The following is a 21,716-nucleotide window of genomic DNA, read 5'->3' on the forward strand; positions in this document are numbered from 1 at the left end:
ATGTAATTGAAAGGTTCAGAGTAGAGCTGGCTTCAGATGTGTTAGGGTCTCAATGATAACACTACTCAGTTTTTCCTTAATATTTTGACTCCAGTCTCAGGCAGCCTTCCTATTTGTAGCACTAAGATGATTGTAAAGCCTCAGGCTTGTGTACTTTATAACTCCAAGTCCAGTGGAAAAGAGAGCCTCTTTTCTGATAGCTCCCACAAATGAACTGAGATTTTCTCTGATTGGACTGACTAAGGTCACGTTTTTCCCCGAAACAGTTGTTATAGAGAGTGGGTTGAAGAGTAAGTTTGTCAGAAAGAATTGAGGTTACTGATTGTTATGGGTTGAATTGTGCCCCTCTTCTCTCCCCTAAATTCGTATGTTGAAATCCTAACCCCAGTACCTCAGAATGTGACTTTACTTGGAAATAGAGTCATTACAGATGTAATTAGTTAAGATGAGGTCGTACTGGACTAGGGTGGGCCATTAATCCAATATTAATGGTGTCCTCATCAAAAGGAGAAATTTGGACACAGACATGCACAGAAGGAGAACACCATGTGAAGACTGGAGTTACGCTGCCACAAGCCAAGGAACTACCAGAAGTAGGAGAGAGGCCTGGAACAGATCCTTCCCGAGTGCCTTCAGAGGGAGTATGGCCCTGCCAACACCTTGATTTTGGACTTCTGGCCTTCAGACTGAGAGACAGTAAATTTCTGTTGTTCTAAGCTACCCAGTTTGTGGTACTTTTTTATAGCAGCTCCAGCAAACTAATACAGTGATCATAAATTTATAGTAGTACCAGTCTGTCCTGTTGAGTGACTTTCTCAGCTGTAGCCTCAAAGAAAAGAGGATAGTTGGGTTCATCCAGGTTTGGGATTTTCCTATACTGATATGACCAAAAGACAAGAGGAGCAAGGGTATTTAGGTTATTGCCAAGAAGATTATTGAAATGATGCATCATAGAATCTAAACTGAATGAGGAGGAAAGTAAAGCAAAGAGAAGGTCTGGTCTGATGGATCAGGGTCAAAATGAAAGGGTCCATGGATAACAGGTCTTAGAGAGGTCAAAGGATGATAACTTGAAAGAAGAGATTATCGTTGGAAAACAAGATGCTTGAAATAATGATTTAGGAGATAGACTGCTTTCAGGTGCTCGTAGAAGGGCCAGGAAGGATGTTACCATGGTAGTAAGAGGATGACTGGACCGTAGCATAGGTCCACACTGGTGGTGCATTGTATAACTCTGTGTTTTGGGGAGACATTGGAATGAACGAGATCAAGGAAGTAAGAAGCCAGATTATTGGATGGGTTGTCCAAGTCTACGGTGAAGTCATCCAGTTTGATGGAGGTTTAGGGTGAAGAGGAAGACAATCAGCCAGGTGCCAAAGCATTAGATGAATGAGATAGAGAGGCCAAGAGGTTAAAAGATAACAGTAATAAGGAAGAGAGTAATTTTGTTGAAAGGAGAGCCTCAAAAGAGTAGTACTTTATTTTGTTTTTAAACAAGAAGTCAAGTACAGTCATGTGCCGCATAATGACATTTTGGTCAACGATGGACCACATATATGATGATGGTTCCATAAGATTAGCAATATATAGCTAGGTGTGTAGTAGGCTATATCATCTAGGTTTGTGTAATGATGTTTTATGTAATGTGTAATGTGTAATGAGGAACGTATCCTCATTCGTTGTTAAGTGACACATGATATAATGTGGACAAGCTGCACAGGTGAGCAAAGAGTATTTTAATCCCATTTCTAGAACCTGAGATAGGCAGGTTGTTAAACCGGACAGCTACCATTTGAGAAGGGAGGTGAGAGATTGAGTTTCATAGGGAATTGAAGGTAACATTCTGAGGAAAGATTGTGTCTGGCTTTCTCTTCGGGAGAGGACCAAGTGTTAGTTCATGTAGAGAGGTGGACGGAACATTCTCAGAAGAGGTTGAGGAAGTAAGGACTTGCCTTATGTTTTTCTTTCTCTCCGTACTAGACCAGTAAACTTGAGAGAAGGGACTATGTATAATTCGTTACTGTGCCTAGCTCAATCTTTGGCAAGTAGTAGGTTGTCAATAAATGTTGAATAAATGAATTTATACTCCCAGCAATATTTGAGAATTTACTGCAAGAAGAAATTTCACTAGCAGTGATTCATTCAACTAATATTTATCGCGGGCTTCCATATATAGGTGCTATGCTAGATATTGGGGATATGATGGTGAACAAGATAGATGTGGGTTTCTGCTCTCAAGGAGCTCGTATTATAGTGAGGGTGACCAAAAAAACACGCACATACAAAATAAAAACAAGTTGTAATAAGATCTTTGAAGGAGACAAGGCTGAGGTAGAAAATGTGAGAAGAGGACCTACGTTTTTTTTTTTGGCTGAGGAACATTTGCATTGAGCTAACATCCATGCCAATCATTCTGTATTTTTTAGTATGTGGGCTGCCAGCACAGCATAGCTGCTAACAGTATTGTAGGTGTGTGTCCAGGAACTGAACCCAGGCCGCCGAAGCGGAGTGCGCTGAATTTCACCACTCAGCCACAGAGGGCTGGCCCAGAGGACCTACTTTCTGATGATCAGAAAGTCTCTGAGTGGGTAACATTTAAGCTGAGTCCTAAAGAAAATGAAGACATTAGCCGTGCTTTTCAGGAGGAGAGAATGACACATGCAAAGGCTGAGTTGAGACAGTTTGCTCTTTTAGAAGAACTGAAACATCAGAGTGAAGTTAGTGGCCCTGGGTGAGGCTGGATAATGCAGGGAGTTGAAGCTATGGCAAGGAGTTTGTATTTTATTTTTTGTCAAATAAGATACCATTGAGGGGTTTAAACAGAAGAATGTTATGTCCTGATTTATATATTTAAATGACTACTGTGCCATCTATCTGGAGAGAAAAATAGGCAAGAATAAAAGCAGATGGGATGGATAAAATGTTGTAATAGTCAAGACAAGATATGGACTAAGATATGGAGAGAAGTAGATGAGTTCAACATGACTTGGAATTAGAGTTGTTAGGACTTGCTCATAGAGTGAAAATTGAGAGTGAGGGACAGGGTAACTCTTAGGTATTTAGGTATTTGACTTGTGCACCTAGGTGGTTGGTAGTGGGAGAGGAATAGGTTTTTGGAAAAAGAAAAATACAAGTTCTGTTAGATGTTTGGGAAACATCCAAGTGCAGATGTAAAATGGATGGTTAATATATAAGTTTGAAGTTCACAGAGGAGGTCTGAACTAAAGGTATCAATTTGGTGGTCATCAGCATAAGTAGTTTTAACTATGGGAATTGATGTAATCATCTGGGTTAATGTAGAAAAAGGATGTGAGAGATGAGGTTGGGAATATCCTTTGTGAAAGGTAAAGTGCTGTACAAATGTGGGAAATAGTTATTCTGTTTCATTTGTTCCTTGTATGAATTTTTATAAATCCATGTATTTTTCGTGCTTAAAAATAATACTTCTTCCAGTGATTTCTGTTCATTTTGGACTGGCTAGAACGGCATATGTAGCACTCACTGTCTTCTGATGAGAGACCAGAGCTACTTTTCGTCATTCTTTGTTACTTTGCCACCTAGATTTTTGATCAGGTTGAATTGGATTGAACAAAAGCTAGCCCTCCATTGTTGGTGTGAGTTGCTCGTATTGTCTGTTTATACCCATTGTTTTTCAGTGGTATATAGCTGTGCGATCTTTTGAAGTTCTTTTGCCTGCTCTTTTGCCTGCTGGCCCCGAATGTAAACGATGTTGAGGGCAGGAGCCCTATGTGATTTTTGTAACCCCAGACACCTAAATCTATTGTTCTGTCTGTAGAAGGCATCCAGAGTTGTGGATGACAGAGCTGAGGGTTAATGCTGTGCATTCTTTAAGGATCTGCACAACTGGCTGCTTGTGTTTCCTTGAACTCCTCCTCCTCACCAGCTCTAAAGATGAGAACTGCTCTGCTTTCTTTCTTTTTTTTTACTACCTGGTATACTTTGGTGTTAGGTTACCTATGTGTTAATTTTTGCTAGATTATACTGTGCTAAGAAACAACCCCAAATATCAGGAGCTTACAATAACAAAGGTTTATTTATTGCTCACGTTGTAGATTCCATAGTAGTCAGCTATCGTTCTACTTCATAGTTCTTTTCCATTTCAGGATCTAAGCTGAAGGAGCACCCCCTGTTTGTGACATACTGTTTTCTTGGCAGAGAGAAAAGAGTAAGAGCTGGTGAAAACACAATAGCTCTTAAAGCTTTTCCTTGGAACTGAAACTTTCTCATATTTCAGTGGCCAAAGTAAGTCACGTGGCCAGGCCAACAGTAGGGTACCCACAGAGGCACTAAAAATCACATGGCAACAGGCAGGGATGTTAATACTCTTATAAGAGGAGAATAAATGGTTGAGAATTACAATGCAGTCTACCAGAGCTTAGGGTGGTATACTATGCTATGTTTCTGTAATAACTTTTTTCTTAGTAAAGTTTATTATACTTTACATGATTTTTTTCTTAATAAAAATAGCAGTGCTCTCTCTTTTTTTTTTTTTTTAAATCTTTTTTGTGTTAGTTAGGATATTGATTCAAGCCAAAATCACAGTGGCTTAAACAAGAGAGAGTTTCTCTCTCTCAGGTAGCTGTCCAAGTAGGCTAAGTGGTGTGGGGCTGATATGGCAGCTTCATAATAGTGTCAGGGACCTAGGCCCTCTTTCTCTTGATGCTTTTTTATTCTCAGTCATGTGTCCCATCTCTCACTCTGGACAACTCCTTCATGTTCTGCCACCATACCTGCATTCTGACCAGCTGGAGGAAAGGCTGGGAGGTAGGAGGCATTCTCCTTCCCTGCAGGTGCACAGCCTGGGAGTTGGACACATTATTTCCTTTCAGATTTCACTGAGGAGAGCTGGGATTTCGGGAGAGGCTGGGAAATGCAGCTTTAGCTATGTGTCCGCATGTCCAGGTAAAGCTTAGGGATACTATTGCTAAAGAAAGAAGACAAGAAAGGATATTAGAGAACAACTAGCTATCTCTTTTTATTTCAATTAATTGAATTCATAGAAAACCCATGAAAAATAGGGGGCTGGCCCCGTGGCCGAGTGGTTAAGTCTGTGCGCTCCGCTGCAGGCAGCCCAGTGTTTCGTTGGTTCGAATCCTGGGCACGGACATGGCACTGCTCATCAAACCACGCTGAGGCAGCGTCCCACATGCCACAACTAGAAGGACCCACAACGAAGAATATACAACTATGTACTGGGGGACTTTGGGGAGAAAAAGGAAAAAATAAAATCTTTAAAAAAAAAAAAACCCATGAAAAATAGATATTATTAGCACTTTACAGATAAGGAGACAGGCTTTTCAAAGAGGTGAATATAAGTTGCTCAAGATCATACACCTAAGAAGTAATGGAATGGGCTTTGATTCTAGGCCTATCTGATAGTAAAACCTGAGCGTTTTTTTACAAAACTATGTTGACTTTCTAACTTCTCTTATTTACAAGCATTTAACATTTTTTCAGAGTAGTAATAAGTAGCTATTGACGGTTTAGAAGGAATTCTTACATTTATGAATATTTTACTTTGTGGCAACTGATAAGAGTTGATGATATAGCTAATGAATAAATAATTGCTTTTAAATTATGATAATGTTAGAATTTTAAAAGGTCAAATTTTGATTTTGACAACTTTAAAGTTTTCCTTTAGAAATTAATTTATTGCTAAAAATTCATATGCAGTTTTGCAGACTGATTTCAAATTTTTTGATTTTTATATTTTTCCTCAAATTGAAAATAGCGTTATTGTTCTAATTATAAAAGTAGGACATACTTATAAAAAAGTTTTCAGAGAATACCGTTTATAATCTCGTTATCCAGAGATAATCATTGTTCCCGTTTTAGCTATGCCTTTCAAATTTTTTTTTCTTTGCCTTCATTATGTATGTTGTGTATGTGTGATTTTTTTTTAAATCTAAAATTATCATATTTCATTTAAAAAGTGCCAGTTTTACTGAGACACACCAAAAAACACTCTGGTTATCTTGCTTGATGAGTGAATTGGCAATTTGGATGGCTTTTTCCATTGTCACTTAGCTGTATCGTGTTAGTATCAGCATAGGCTGTACTGTAGAATCACATTAGTGAGCTAGTACTTCCCCAGATGTATTTATGTAGTAACCAATGTGTCTGTAATGCAATGATTAATAAGGTACAGTTTGGAGCTTGGTATTTCTTACTGTGTATGATTTTTTTCCTGGGAATTGAAAATTCAACTGAATTGTCTTTAAAAATTAACTCTTCCTTATTGAGAGAATGTATTTTATTTGCTTTCTTTAGCAAAGTATTTACACCCTTGTCTGTAAGTAGGGTGAATATATAATTTTTCAACCAAACTGGTACATTTTTGAGAATGAAAGGGACATTACAAATATTTAAAATTCTGTGAGTTTTAAAAAATATTTATTTTTTTGGCCATCCAAATGGTTTTGTTACATTGGTAGATCAGTAAAATAATTCTATTCAAAGTGTGTTTTCAAAAGTAAAATTTTCTAAAACGTTTGTTCTGTATTACAACAAAATAAACTGTTTACGTTGATTATCAGAATGTTAAAAAACAGGCCTGGCCCCGTGGTCGAGTGGTTAAGTTCGCGCACTCTGCTGCAGGCGGCCCAGTGTTTCGTTGGTTCGAATCCTGGGCGCGGACGTGGCACTGCTCATCAAACCACGCTGAGGCAGCGTCCCACATGCCACAACTAGAAGGACCCACAGCGAAGAATATACAACTATGTACCTGGGGGCTTTGGGGAGAAAAAGGAAAAAAAAAAATCTTAAAAAAAAAAAGGAACTTTGTTTAAAAAAAAAAAGAATGTTAAAAAACATAAACAGAATAATTACTTTTGGTAATAATCATATTTTTTATCAGTTTCTGAGCCATATCTGTCTCTAATATTGTGTCACTAATACTTTTCTGAACAATGTAATTATTTTCCAATATAGTTTAACTAGTTTTAATTTTTACATAAAATTGTTTGTAATATTTTTCAGTTACACTTTTATGGTTTGTGGTTGTTAATCCTTTCAGTTAAATCTTCTCTATAACCAGTATTATTTTTAATGGCTAATATACTCTATGTATGTTGTGACTTACCTGGTTAGCTCAGGAAAAATTTTGCTAGATAGAGAATATTCTTCATTCTGATTTTTTCTTACTGAAAACAATGTTTGTCAGTTCCAGTATTTTCAGAGGCAGTGTCTTTTTGCCTCTCTTAAAGGTACTCTCTTTGCCAGACATTTTTTATTTTTTTTTTTAAAGATTGGCACCTGAGCTAACAGCTGTTGCCAATCTTCTTTTTATTTTCTCTTCTTCTCCTCCCAAAGCCCCCCAGTACATAGTTGTACATTCTAATTGTGAGTGCCTCTGGTTGTGCTATGTGGGACGCCGTCTTAGCATGGCCTGATGAGCGGTGCCGTGTCCTCACCCAGGATCCGAACTGGTGAATCTCTGGGCTGCCGAAGCGGAGCACGTGAACTTAACACTCAGCCACGGGGCCGGCCCCGACAAATGTTTTTATAAGATAAATCTTGTCATTAAGTTGTCCCTATTTATGATTATTTTACATGTTCTACTAAATTTAGATACTGCGAAATTGTAGGCTTTCATTACATTCCCGTACAGAATATAAATTTATCCCATTAAGAATAGGAAGACGTGCGGCTGGCCCTATCATTAAGTTTGTGCTTCTGCAGCCCAGGGTTTCCCTGGTTTGGATCCTGGGCATGGACCTAGCACCACTCATCAGGCTATGCTGAGGCAGCATCCCACATAGCACAACTAGAAAGACCTGCAACTAGAATATGCAACTACATACTGGGGGGCTTTGGGAAAAAAGAAGAGGAAAAAAAAAGAAAATTGGCAACAGATGTTAGCTCTGGTGCCAATCTTAAAAAAAAAAAATAGGAAGACTTTTGATGGAACTCCTACAATTTATTACAAAGTGTAATTATAGAAGTTCAAAATCAAATTCTGTATACTATTTGAGCTCTCATTAATTAATTTGTTCAGTTCTTCCCTTATTTTTGATAGATATGCTTCAATGTCTTGGCCAACTTTGTTTAAAATAATTGGTATTTGGTAAAAGCTGAAGTTTCTTTGGAGCTTTATTCATTGACTTTAATCATTCCTTAAAGATTTCCAGCTGATTTTGAACAATATGCAACCAATTTTTACAGGACTTGTTTTCAAAGATTCAATACAGAGACAGGTTGGACTCAGAAAGTCAGTTTTTCAAAGATTCCAGCCTTTAAAATATGATGATAGATTGCAAGTAGAGCACACGTATTATGATGTTGAAGTATTTCTTTGTATTCAGTACCATTTTTATTCTTAAAATTTTAACTGTGGATGTGTGAAAACCATTTGCAAATTTTTTTTGTTGAGGTTATGAGTTTATAACATTGTAAAACTTCAGATGTACATTATTATTTGTCAATCACCATATATATGTGCCCCATTACCCCTTATGACCACTCCCCAACCCACTTCCCCTCTGGTAACCACTCATCTGTTCTCTTTGTCCATGTGTTTGTTTATCTTCCACATATGAGTGAGATCAGGCAGTGTTTGTCTTTCTCTTTCTGGCTTATTTCGCTTAACATAATACCCTCAAGGTCCATCCGTGTTGTGGCAAATAGGATGATTTGGTCTTTTTTTATGGTTGAGTGATACTGCATTGTATATATATACCACATCTTCTTTATCCACTCATCAGTCGATGGGCACTTGAGTTGCTTCCACGTCTTGGTTATTGTGAATAATGCTGCAGTGAACATAGGGGTGCGTAAGTCTTTTTGGAATGTTGATTTCAAGTTCTTTCAATAAATACCCAGTAGTGGGATAGCTGGGTCATATGATATTTCTTAATTTTTCGAGAAATCTCCATACTGTTTTCCATAGTGGGTGCACCAGTTTGCATTCCCACCAGCAGTGTACAAGGGTTCCCTTTTCTCCACATCCTCTCCAACATTTATTTTTTGTCCTGGTAATTATAGCCATTGTAACGGCTGTGAGGTGATATCTCATTGTAGTTTTGATTTGCATTTCCCTAATAATAGATTTTTTCATGTGCCTGTTGACTATCTGTATATCTTCTTTGGAAAAATGTCTGTTCATATCCTCTGCTCATTTTTCGATCAGGTGGTTTTTTTTTTGTGGTTGAGTTGTGTGAGTTCTTTATATATTATGGAGATTAACCCTTTGTTGGATATATGATTTGCAAATATTTTCTCCCAGTTGGTGGGTTATCTTTTTGTTTTGTTCCTGGTTTCCTTTGCCTTGCAGAAGCTCTTTAGTTTGATGTAGTCCCATTTGTTTATTTTTTCTTTTGTTTCCTTTGCCCAAGTAGACATAGTATTTGAAAAGACGCTTCTAAGACTGATGTCAAAGAGTGTACTGCCTATATTTTCTTCTAGGAGTTTTATATTTTCATGTCTTCCCTTCAAATCTTTAATCCATTTTGAGTTAGTTTTTGTGTATGGTGAAAGAAAGTGGGCTACTTGCATTCTTTTGCATATGGCTGTCCAGTTTTCCCAACAACCTTTATTGAAGAGGGCTTCCTTTCTCCATTGTATGTTCTTGGCTCCTTTGTCAAAGATTAGCTGTCCATAGATGTGTGGTTTTATTTCTGGGCTTTCAGTTCTGTTCCATTGCTCTGTGTATCTGTTTTTGTACCAGTACCGTGCTGTTTTGATTACTATAGCTTCGTAGTATATTTTGAAGTCAAGGATTGTGCTGCCTCCAGCTTTGTTTTTTCCTTCAGGATTGCTTTAGCTATTTGGTGTCTTTTGTTCCCACAGATGAGTTTTAGGATTCTTTGTTCTATTTCTGTGAAAAATGTCATTGGGATTCTGATTGGGATTGCGTTGAATCTGTAGATTGCTTTAGGTAGTATGGATATTTTAACTATGTTTATTGTTCCAGTCCATGTGCATGTAATATCATTGCTTTTCTTTATGTCATCACTGATTTCTTTCAATAATGTCTTATAGTTTTCATTATATGTGTCTTTCACTTCCTCGGTTAAATTTATTCCTAGATATTTTATTCTTTTGTTGGAGTTTAAATGTGATTGTATTCTTGAGTTCTCTTTCTGTTAGTTCATTATTAGAATATATAAATGCAACTGATTTTTGTAAGTTGATTTTGCACAGTGCAACTTTGCTGTGGTTGATTTATTTCTAATAGTTTTCTGATGGATTCTTTAGGGTTTTCTATATGTGGAATCATGTTGTCTGCAAGTGGTGAGAGTTTTACTTCTTCATTGCCAATTTGGATACTTTTTATTTCTTTTTCTTGCCTAATTGCTCTGGCCAAAACCTTCAGTACTATGTTGAATAAGAGTGGCGAGAGTGGGTACCCTTGTCTTGTTCGTGTTCTCAGAGGGATGGCTTTCAGTTTTTCCCTGTTGTGTATGATGTTGGCTGTGGGTTTGTCATATGTGGCCTTTATTATGTTTACTTTCTTTCTGTACCCATTTTATTGAGAGTTTTTATCATAAATGGATGCTGTATCGTGTCAGATGCTTTCTCTGCATCTATTGAGATGATCATGTGGTTTTTAGTCTTCATTTTATTAATGTGGTATGTCACATTGATTGATTTGCAGGTGCTGAACCACCCCTGTGTCCCTGGTATAAATCCCACTTGATCATGGTATATGATCCTTTTAATGTATGGCTGATTCAGTTTGCCAATATTTTGTTGAGGATTTTTGCATCTGTGTTCATCAGCGATATTAGCCTGTAATTTTCCTTCTTTGTGTTCTCCTTGTCTGGCTTTGGGATCAGAGTGGTGTTGGCCTTGTAGAATGACTTAGGAAGTGTTCCATCTTCTTCAGTTTTTTGGAGTAGTTTGAGAAGGGTAGGTATTATGAATGTTTGGTAGAATTCTCCTGAGAAGCCGTCTGGTCCTGTACTTTTATTTTGGGGGAGGTTTTTGATTACTATTTCAGTCTCTTTATTTGTGATTGATCTATTCAGATTCTCTGTTTCTTCTTGATTCAGGTTTGGGAGGTTTTATGAGTCCAAGAATTTATCCATTTTTTTAGATTGTCCAATTTGTTGGCATATAGCTTTTCATAGTATTCTGTTATAATCCTTTGTATTTCTGTGGTATCCATTGTAATTTCTCCTCTTTCATTTCTAATTTTATTTATTTGGGGATTCTCTCTTTTTTTCTTAGTGACTCTGGCTGAGGGTTCGTCATTTTGTTTATCTTCTCAAAGAACTAACTCTTAGTTGCATTGATCCTTTTCTATTGTTTTGGTTTCTATTTCATTAATTTCTGCTCTGATTTTTATTATTTCCCTCCTTCTGCTGATTTTGGGCTTTGTTCGTCTTTTTCTGCTTCTGTTAGGTGTTGTTTAAATTACTTATTTGCGATTTTTCTTGTTTGTTAATGCAGGCCTGTGTTGCCCGGCAGTTGTGCCGTCCATTGGAATCTGTGCCGACAGGGCCTGTCTGTGTTTGCCTACTGGCCGATGCTGCTTTTCATACATAGGTTCAGGCACTTTGACGGGGATCCCCTGCTCTGGCTGACTGGCTAAGCTGGTGCACCAAGTGGGAGACAGGGAGAGGCGGTTTCTTTCACGTGTATGATCCTCTGCTGCGCTCACTCGGTGCCCACCTGAGCTGCTCAGCTTGGTGTGGATGCTCCCGTGATTGCTTAGCCACCTCAGTGTGGAGTGTTCCCACAGGCTAGGAGGCAACTCTGAGAGACAAGTGTTCCTGTGGAGGGCTGCCTTTTCCCCCTTCTCTCAGAGTCACTTGCCAGCTGCAGCACGATGTTCTGTGCCCTAGATCACTGCCACTTGAGAAGGGGAGGAGATCCACTTACTTTCTTCCTCTGCCTCCCGGGGCAGTTCAGCACCTTCACCTTCAGACGTTTGGCTGTGTGGATCTCTCAGACATGTATTGTGTTGTGTGAATGTGCTCTGTTGGTTTATGAATGTCCTTTTCATTTTATCTTGAGGGGGTCAGACGAAGGGAAGGGCTCTCTCGCCATGATGCTGATGTCACTCTCCCATTTGTAAATTTTTATAATTGCACCTAACTCATTAACAGTGATGTTAGTAGAGCTCCATGATAAATAGAAATAGCCTCAAATGTTTTATGAAAATTCTGTCTATTTTCTGGAGAAACTAAACTTTAGTACTTAATTTTGTGTTAAACATACAGTCTCTTCTTCTTTTATTAATTTTTTTTATTTCTTAAAGATTGGCACCTGAGCTAACAACTGTTGCCAATATATTTTTTTCTTTTTTTCCCCCTGCTTTATCTCCCCAAATCCCCCTGGTACATAGTTGTAGGTCCTTCTAGTTGTGGCATGTGGGACGCCACCTCAACATGGCCTGACAAGGCAGTGCCCTGTCCGCACCCAGGATCCGAACTAGCGAAACCCTGGGCCGCTGCAGCAGAGCACGTGAACTTAACCACTCGGCCATGGGGGTGGCCCCCTAGTCTCTTCTTCCTTTTTCCTGAAAGGGCTTATTGGATAATAAAAAATGATTGCCAAACAGCAAAATAAATAAGTAGTTGTAGGTTTAGACCATACAATAAATGACAAAGCTACCTCAAGAATTTGCAGATTATTGACTCTTCACATGTACTTCATTTGCGCCTAACCTGTAATTTCCTACTGACTTAGCCATCTGGTGGCCTGGTGCATCTTGTAGGTCATTGCACATGTCACTGTACTGACTGGCACACCAAAAAGCCAGCAGGAGCTCCAGTGTCAGTTACTTTTTCCACTGTCTTGCAAGGCTGTAAGGAGTTAGCTGTCCATGGTTCCTTGTGTCTGAGGATACTTTTCAATGAATCTTCTCCATGATGTCCTTGAAAAGAAGGTGTTGGTTATGTTGTATCTATAAAGAATCGGGAAAAGAAAGATGAAATTATCACTAGTTCTCTTTCAGATTTCATCACTTGTTCAAGTGGTTGGAATACTTAGACACTGCTAGCTGATACCTTGGCCAGAAGCTAAATGTAGGAACTGGCCTGGTGGTTTAGTGGTTAAGTGCACAGGCTCCACTTTGGCTGCCCAGGGTGCACAGGTTCAGATCCTGGGTACGGACCTATACACCGCTCACCAAGTCATGCTGTTGTGGCGTCCCACATACAAAAAATAGAGGAAGATTGGTACAGATGTTAGCTCAGGGACAGTCTTCCTCAAGCGAAAAGAGGAAGATTGGCAATGCATGTTAGCTCAGGGCAAGTCTTCCTCACCAAAAAGAAAAAAAATTAGATGTATACAGTAGAGGTATACTAAATCCATTTTCATTTATTTTAATGTAGTGATTAATAGTTCATTTAAGAAAATGAGAAACCTGAGGTAAATGGTAAACTGAATGGGATGCTCAGACAACAGATTGTAAATCAAGACTGTCCTGAGCTAAGCAGAGCATATGGAATCAGCATGGTATTGTGAAGGAGCAAGAAGCTTGGAGTGGGACAGACCTGTGTTTAAGTGCAGGCTCTGCCATTTAAAAGGTTGGACAAGTGACCTCTGAAACTAGGTGTATTAGAGTTCTCCAGAGAAACAGAAGCAACGGAATATACACATGCACATGCTCTCTGATTGATTTTTAAGGAATTGGCTCATGCAATTCTAGAGGCTGGCAAGTCTTAAATCTGCAGGGCAGGCCAGCAGGCTGGGGACCCAGGGAAGAGTTGATGTTGCACCTGAGTCTGAAGGCATTGTGGAGGCAGAATTCTTTCTTCTTCAGGGGACCTCAGTCTTTTCTCTTAAGGCCCTCAACTGTTTAGGCGAGGCTCACACACATAGTGGAAGGTAATCTGCTTTACTCAAAGTCTACTGATTTGCGTGTTAGTCACATCTAAAAAAAATACCTTTACAGTAACATTTGGACTGGTGTTTGATCAAACAACTTGGTACCATGGGCTAGCCAAATTCACACATAAAATTAGCGTTCACACTATGTTTCCTCATTTGCAAACTAGGGTGATAATATGTGACTCACAAGGATTAAGTATGGTAGTATTTATAAAGCACTTAGCATAATATCTTGTTGAAGTAGGCACTCAGTGAATGTTTGTTTCTTAATCCAGTCTTGTACCCATTAAGGCTATAGGCTCAACCTTGAAGCTTGAAGATTTTTTCCCTGTTTAGCTTTGTATTTCTAATTAAGACTCCCTTGTCCCCTCATCTACTTAGTAAGTCCTGTCAAATCTATCTTATAAATTTTTCTTCAAATCGTACCTTTCTTTTCTGCCATTGCCAGTATTCAGGTCGTCTGCTGGGCCATTAAAATTGTTTCCTAAGTAGCCCTCTACCTTCCATCCTACTTTCCCTCTTCACATATAAATAATCAGTTAAAATTAATACTGAGTTAAAAACTCTTGAATTTGTCCCCCTTTTCTTCCTCATTTTCTTTACTTTTACCTTGGCAGATGAAGCCCCTCATAAGGTGTCTTCTACAAAATTTCACAGCCTTATCTCCAATCCTTGTCACTATTTGAACTCCTTCCTATTCTTTTCAAACATAACTGAGCTTTCTGTTGATTGCATGCGTTTGTGCATGCTGTTACTTCTTTATAGACTCACCCTCTCCCCTTTCCCCCATACTTCAAATTCTTGTACTGATGTCATCCTCATGAAGAACTTCCTAGATTCTCTTCCTGGTTCCAGAACACTCTTACACATTCATGTATAAGCGAACCTGAGCCTTCAAACAGTGATGCTCTTAAACTACCTTTCAGATGAGATAGTAAATCTGTTCATTAGCTAACCAAGGAAGCTTTTGAACTGTGGTGTGAATTGATTGGCACTCTCTACCCACAAGCATTTCAGATTGGATGATATCAGTATCATCTTTCTGTACGTCAGTTTGTGTATTCATTCATTGAAGTGGTTTTTTGAGTTTTATTCCTAGGTACCTTGGGCACTTGGGTAGAGGCTGAATGCATAAGGCTTTGGGCATTTCAACTGTCTTTAACCAAAGCATTTCACCCCTAATTTATGTGTTGGATTTCTGGGTAAAATTTTACGTGAAGGAAAAGAGTTGTGATGTCAAAAATAGCTTTAAAATTCTTGTTTTATGTCTTGTCTACCGGATTCTTAGTAATCTATATGGTTGCTTTCATTCACTCCCCTCCCCCACAAAAGAAACAAAACCAAACTTTGAAATCAAGGATATTTTAATCTTATGCATCTTTGTTTCTCAAACATCTGTTGAATGAATGCAAGTATATTAATAGAAGTTATTGAATAGCATTTAATTTTTAATTATTTATTTATTTTAGTTATCAAGTGGGAATCCTGTATATGAAAAGTATTATAGACAGGTAAGATTTTTGTTTCTTTGTCTTCTTAGATTGAACATTAAATACACTTCACCTCTTGATTGTGTACATGCAGATTACCAGCCAGCTGGATAAATTTGACATGTCCTGTTTTCAGTTTCTTGTGCTTTGGCCTCCTGCATTGAGTACTTAATGCTTTTGACAAGCTCTCAGAAAGATGAAGGAAAGATGATTAAGCCAAAACATTTAATTGTCTTAAAAATCCATATAACTTTAGATATGTTCATCTAGATATAAATATCCAAATTAATTTATAAGCCAAATAGAAATGACTTTCATGTTGTTTTTAAGACTTATTAAAGTTTAATTTTCACAAAGTTAAAACCATGACACTCATACAAATATAAAATGAACATGTGTCAAGGATTTTCTTCAGCTCGTTAATTACTGGGAACCAGAAGATGTCAAAATGAGAATATGAGTTATAGAGATATATATTCTACACCAGACAAAATTCATTTCATTGGTATGAACAGGAATCATTTGCATTGCTATCTGTCTACCCCTACAGAGTGTAGAATAACATAGTCAGTAGAAAGTCAGTTAGGAGTGCATACCATAGATCAGATAATCTCCTAAGGGTATAGACAGTCTCATTTGCCCATTTCCAAATATTGGATCATTTTTCCTAACAATCTTCTCCTTAGTTTGTGATCAGGATTACAGAAAAGGCTAGTCTCATTATGTTTGACCTGGCTGTCTGCGTAGTTGCAGCAAGTGTTAATGAACCATTATAGATCTCCTTGAGTGTGACTTGCAAATCTAGAGCCATACACTCACTATTTAACAGCTTCTAAGACCAAAGGATTAATTTCTGCCTGAAATTTCTAAAGAATCTCAGATTATACTTTTTAAAGCCTCTGTTATTTGTTCCTCTATCTTGAGGCTAGGATCCAAACCTTAGAAATTCTCTCCCCCATATTTCACCTGTAGCACATATAAATTTGAGTGAATTTATCTCGTCTTGAGGTTTCCCATATCTGCTAAAGTTCCTAGCCTGGTAAGTGAACCTTGCTTTACTACCTGAGAGACTGGGACCTTCTAAACCAGGTTGCAGGCCAGTTTTCTTGGGAGAGCTTTGCAGACATTGGCTCCACATAAAGTCAATCCTTATTCCTTAATAGTGGTTTGTTCTAGCTGAATAAAAGAGAATCATTCTCAAATATGGCCTTGTTTTGCAAAGTCTGTTTACTCTATTATATCCTGATAAAAAGAAGGACAAATTGTTATTTAACCTATGTAATAATTATATTGCCATAAAAAAGTAAGGACATTCAGTCAAAGATTTTTTTTTTTCTTTCACTTCTGAAGGGTCAGTGAGAATCAAATACTATTGAAAACTATTTCATTCACTTTATAAAAGCAGAGCTTACTAAATTGAGGGTTAGAGATAGTGTAAGAAAAAGAAAGGGCATTTCCACATATCCATTAGAAAATAGAGTATTAAAAGTACTACCAACAGTATTCCAAGTAAATAACCATAATTAAATTTTCCTCAACAGTTCATTCACTCCTGTGTGATTACTTCTTGGTTCCCTGCATCTTGAGTCAGGAGTCTGCTTTCATGAAATATATCTACTTCTGGACTGCAAAGAGTTCTAGAAATTCTGACTTAGTCTACCAGCACAATCTGAAAGTTGTTCAACTGTTATCAACTCAGAAGTCTTTACCCAAAAGTCTGTATTTTCAAGTGTTAATAATTCAGTGTACATGCCTGAGGTTTTGAGACTGACTGTCTTTGTTGAAGACTCATTCTAGCTGGTACCTTATGACACAGCATTTAGGCAAGCATCACAGTAAACAGAAACTGCCTGTAAATGACAAAAACTAAATGGCGCTGTTTATTATAGTAACTGAAAGAATGGAAGATAGTAAAATTCTTTATTGGAATACAGTACATAAGTATTTCATGAGAGTTTGGTCAGTATTTTCCCTGAGTGCCTCTGTATTTAGGGTTTGCTGGTGGTAGGTGTTCCTTTTTTCCCCCCATCCTGGTCAGGAAGTGGGCAAAGAAAAGGAGTTCTGGAAAATTCTGGAGGCAGGTTTCCCAATCCTTTTCGTACTCCCTTGTTACCCCAAATTTGGATTGGGCAATTCTTTATTTTTGCTGAGTGCCTGGTTTATCCCATGTTGTAGCACTTGAAAGAAAGGATTTTTCTTTTGCTCCTTTGCTGGAATTAGGCTGTTTGGAATGCTTTGTATATGTTTACAAGCAAACTTAATCTTTTAACTAAACCAGAGAAACATCTAGCTCACAAACATCCTAGTATCATGTTACATTGCCTGTGACTTTTTAAAATTTACTTTTCGTTTTTAGAAAATAGAACTTTACTTTAGGAAATCTTTACAGAAGTGAGAATCATTATTTTCTTGAACTGTTTTTCTGTTCTTGGTGACCTCATTCTGTCTTAAAGGAAAGTCCCCATCAGTTAAAATGATGTGTCCCTTAAAGTGCTTTAGGAACCTCACAGTTTTAAAAATGTCTCTTTAAGTTTGTTAAGGAATCATTGCTGGTTTTAGAGCTGATGCTGCTTTGATTTTTTTTTTTTAAGTGTTGCGGTTTCTAAGAGTAAGTATGAAAGCAGAAGTTAATGATTTTAGGATGTTTGAAAAATCAGATAACACATACAACTATTCCCATTTATGAAAAGACCTCTCCAGGAAATGCTGCCCTTTTCCTCCTATTACCTTTCATGTATACTGGAATTTCAATGGCAACTATAGAAGACTTGGAGTCAGATGTGTGTTAATGTTGTGACTCTACTAATTTGCTCTACTTTCTCTGAGCTTCAGTTTTCCCATTTATATAATGGGTGTGATAAAAAACTTTGTAAATTGCCCGTGCTGCCGAGATAGTAGTCTACTCATATGGTTTTCTGCATGTTCCTTGACCTTTGTTAGTCAAAGGATTCCTGTTCCCTTTTTGAAAAAGCCAGTTCCTAAATCACAGGGAGGAAGGCAGGTAAATGATAATTTTGTCTTTGTTGTTAACTTACAGTTTGTATCTTTCAGGTTGATACAGGCAATACTGGAAGGGTATTAGCTTCTGATGCTGCTGCTTTCCTGAAAAAATCAGGGCTTCCAGACCTGATACTTGGAAAGGTAGTATTTGTTCATTATAACTAGATTATAATGAATATTTAGTAGTGTAGATAAATTTGATGCAAATTCAGAAAGATACCGTCAAGAAACTTAGAGGTTAGAACTATGTTATAGTAGAAGTTACAGTAATGAGATGGAGGAAATTTGTGGTGTAGTGATTTCCCCTCTTGAAAAGTAAGATGCTTTTTAGATTTTTAGAAAACAAATTAACTTTTTAGTAGGATGAATGAGGAAGAAATAGTACATTTGGCTATTGTGGGGACAAACAGTGCAGACTGGGACCCTTGTCACTCACTCTGAGTTGGCTCTATCATTACTTCCTCTGTTATAACTGTCTCTAACTGTGTTTAACATGTGGTAAATAGGGGAGGTGATGAGAAGCTTAGGAAAGAATGCAGAGAGATGGGAAGTCCCTCTCCTGGCCTGATCTCCTGGTGAATCCTTATAGATGATATTGATATGTATTTCAAAACCCTGAAAAATAATCATTATTAATAATTTAGCTATTCACAAATAAACATATTTACAAATGTTACAAATAAATTATTCACAACAATAAGTATTTCAACTTACCCATAAGAAAGAATATCATCTTATGAGGATCTAAAATCAAGCTAGTATGTTCTAGTAGAAAGAGCATTGGACTTGGAGTTAGAACCTGTATTTTAGTTCTTTCCCAGATTCCTTGAATGTTCTTAAGTAAGTCTCTTAAACTCACTGGGCCTTAGTATCTTTGTGAAGGATTGCATTAAATGATCTTTAAGGTTTCTTTCTACTTTTAATTCTGTGATTCTTAAATCTGACTACCAAGGAGCATGATGTTGTAAATTGCAGGGATTTAATTTATCTTTAAGATGATTTTTGTTTAAAATATAGATTGATACTTTTTTTCCTAAATTTCAGATTTGGGATTTAGCTGACACAGATGGCAAAGGTCTCCTGAACAAACAAGTAAGATTCAGACAATTGTTATGAAAATATTTTTGAGTGATTCAGAATAAAAAATAGCCAGGAGTTTTTTGTATTTTTAAGCTAAGAATTTGTTTTTACCACCAATAGGGTTTTGCAAGGGCAAGTGTCATAAAAATGGAAATATTTCCAACCAGTAGACATTAAAGTAACTAATTCTCAAAGATTACTGTTAATTTGGTGACCTTGTTCTCCTGGAGTGTGTTAGTCTGCTTGGGATGCTCTAACAAAATACCACAGACTGTGGGTGGGTGACTTATAAATAGCAGAAATTTATTGCTCACAGTTCTGGTGGCTGGAAGTCTGAGATGAGAGTGCCAACATGGTCTGGTGAGGACTCTTCCAGGTTGCACATTTCTCGTTACATAGCAGAAGGGCTAGGGATCTCTCTGGACCCTCTTTTATAAGGCACTACAGTCATGTACTGCATAACGATGCTTTGGTCAGTGATGAACACATATATGATGGTAGTCCCATAAGATCAGTACCATATAACCTAGGTGTGTAGTAGGCTATACCATCTATGTTTGTGTAAGTACACTCTATGATGTTTACCTAACGACACGTTTCTCTGAATGTATCGCGGATCCTTGTGGTTAAGGGATGGGTGACTGTCATCACATTCTTGAGGGCCCCACCCTAATGGCTTAAGCACCTCCCAAAGGCCCTACCTCCTAATACCATTATCTTTGGGGGACAGGATTTCAATATATGAGTTTTAGGGGGATGCCGTTCAAACAATAACATGGAATTTATTTTTCTCAGTCATTCAGAGAGACTTTGCTCTCTGTATTTTAATTAAATTTTGTAAGTGTACAGGGTTATAAATAAAAGTGGATGTTATTACTTAAGTGTTAAGATGGTATTGCCCCATATGTTTGAAAGGAAGCTCTTGATTAATCAAATCTGAGTATTCTGGTCTAGGTCTTACTTCTAACGTATAAACCAAAAAATGGTTTACAGGCCAGAAGTAAGCCCTAGACCAGAAATATGTAAAAGTGGTTGTGAGTGTTGGACACTATCAGTGTACTTGAAGTTCTGCTTGTTGGGGATGGATTTCAGAGTTCTACAGGATCGAATTCAAAGCTTGCTACATGCTGATACATTGGCTGAGCATTGCTACTCAAAGCTAATTCCCCCCTAAAGGGATAGCTGAAGCAGTATCAAACTCAGAAAAGGGATGGGAAAAATTAGTTGAGAAGGGCAGAATACTCAGTCTCTTAATTAAGATTCCAGGGCTAGATTGTAGTCCCCATTAGAGCCCTTGGGCAGAAGGAGCAGTTTGGCACACTGGAGGTGCAGAAAAACTAAATTCATATGGGTACCCAGGGTGCTCTGCACTCAGTCAGCAAATATTTGTTGAGTATGTGTTTTGACCAGGCTTTGGCAATACAGAGGTGAACATGACAGACGTGGTCCCTATTTTCATGAGTTTACAGTGTAATAAATTCTTCACTGATATTCCTGGACTTAAGGTGTTGAGTTTGAGTTGTCTTTATTACATCCAGGTGACTGGATTTATGGGTCTACAGTTAAAACTTTGATGTTTGCATTGGAGGAATAGATTTCTGAATTAACATATGAAAGAAAAAAAATTCCTCGATACTTCCTGAGTTTCTGTGTGCCAAAAGTGACGATAGGTGCTTTTTTCCTATAGTATGGTTTTTATTTTGTTCCTCACAATACGTTACAAGGTAGGTATTATCCCTTCTCTTATACAAGAGTTTTATTTAACTTGCCCATGGCCTCACAACTTCTAAGGAGCACAAGTGGCATTTAATGGGGGACTATTTCACTTCAGATCTGATCTATACTATGGAAGTGGGCCTGATTACCTAACAGTAATTGAATCTCACATAGAATGAGAAGAAAAAGAGGATTAATGTTGGAATACTTAGAATACGAGCATTTAAAGGTTGGAGGAGGTGTTGACTCCAAGCAGAAGAGACTCAAAGGTCAGAGGAGAGCTTTATGAAGCTCTGTTGGTGGAGGAGAGCTTCAGGGAGGAGCATATTGTCCAGGCTGCCAAAGAAAACAAGTAGGATGAGGCTTTTTTTTTTTTAGAGTCTATTGTATTTGGTAGCTAGCAGGTTATTTGTGACACAGGCAGTAGTTTCTCTTGCTAATTGTGGGAATTGAAGTCAGAGTGCATAGAAGCTTGTGGAGTGAATGAAAAGAGACGGAGAGATCTTGAAATAGCATTTTCTCAAGAAATTTATGAGTGAAGGCAAAGTATTATATAAAGTAGACAACCTGCAAGGTTCTAAGAATATGTTAGGAATTGGGTACGAAGGGTATAGGTGAGTGTAGGAGGTT

General features: G+C 37.8%; 1 protein-coding gene across 6 annotated transcripts in view; it reads left to right on the forward strand.

Moving 5' to 3' along the window:
* Positions 1-21,716, forward strand: part of EPS15 (epidermal growth factor receptor pathway substrate 15) — a 129,597-nt gene that overhangs the window by 19,757 nt on the left and 88,124 nt on the right. For all 6 annotated transcript variants that reach the window (XM_023630074.2, XM_023630082.2, XM_023630059.2 and 3 more), the window contains exons 2-4: positions 15,270-15,311; positions 18,342-18,431; positions 19,335-19,382. In XM_023630074.2, coding sequence (XP_023485842.1) covers positions 15,270-15,311; positions 18,342-18,431; positions 19,335-19,382 — 180 coding nt within the window. The remainder of the gene's footprint in view (positions 1-15,269; positions 15,312-18,341; positions 18,432-19,334; positions 19,383-21,716) is intronic.

This window comes from Equus caballus, chromosome 2 (assembly GCF_041296265.1).
Source record: "Equus caballus isolate H_3958 breed thoroughbred chromosome 2, TB-T2T, whole genome shotgun sequence".
Taxonomy (NCBI): domain Eukaryota; kingdom Metazoa; phylum Chordata; class Mammalia; order Perissodactyla; family Equidae; genus Equus; species Equus caballus.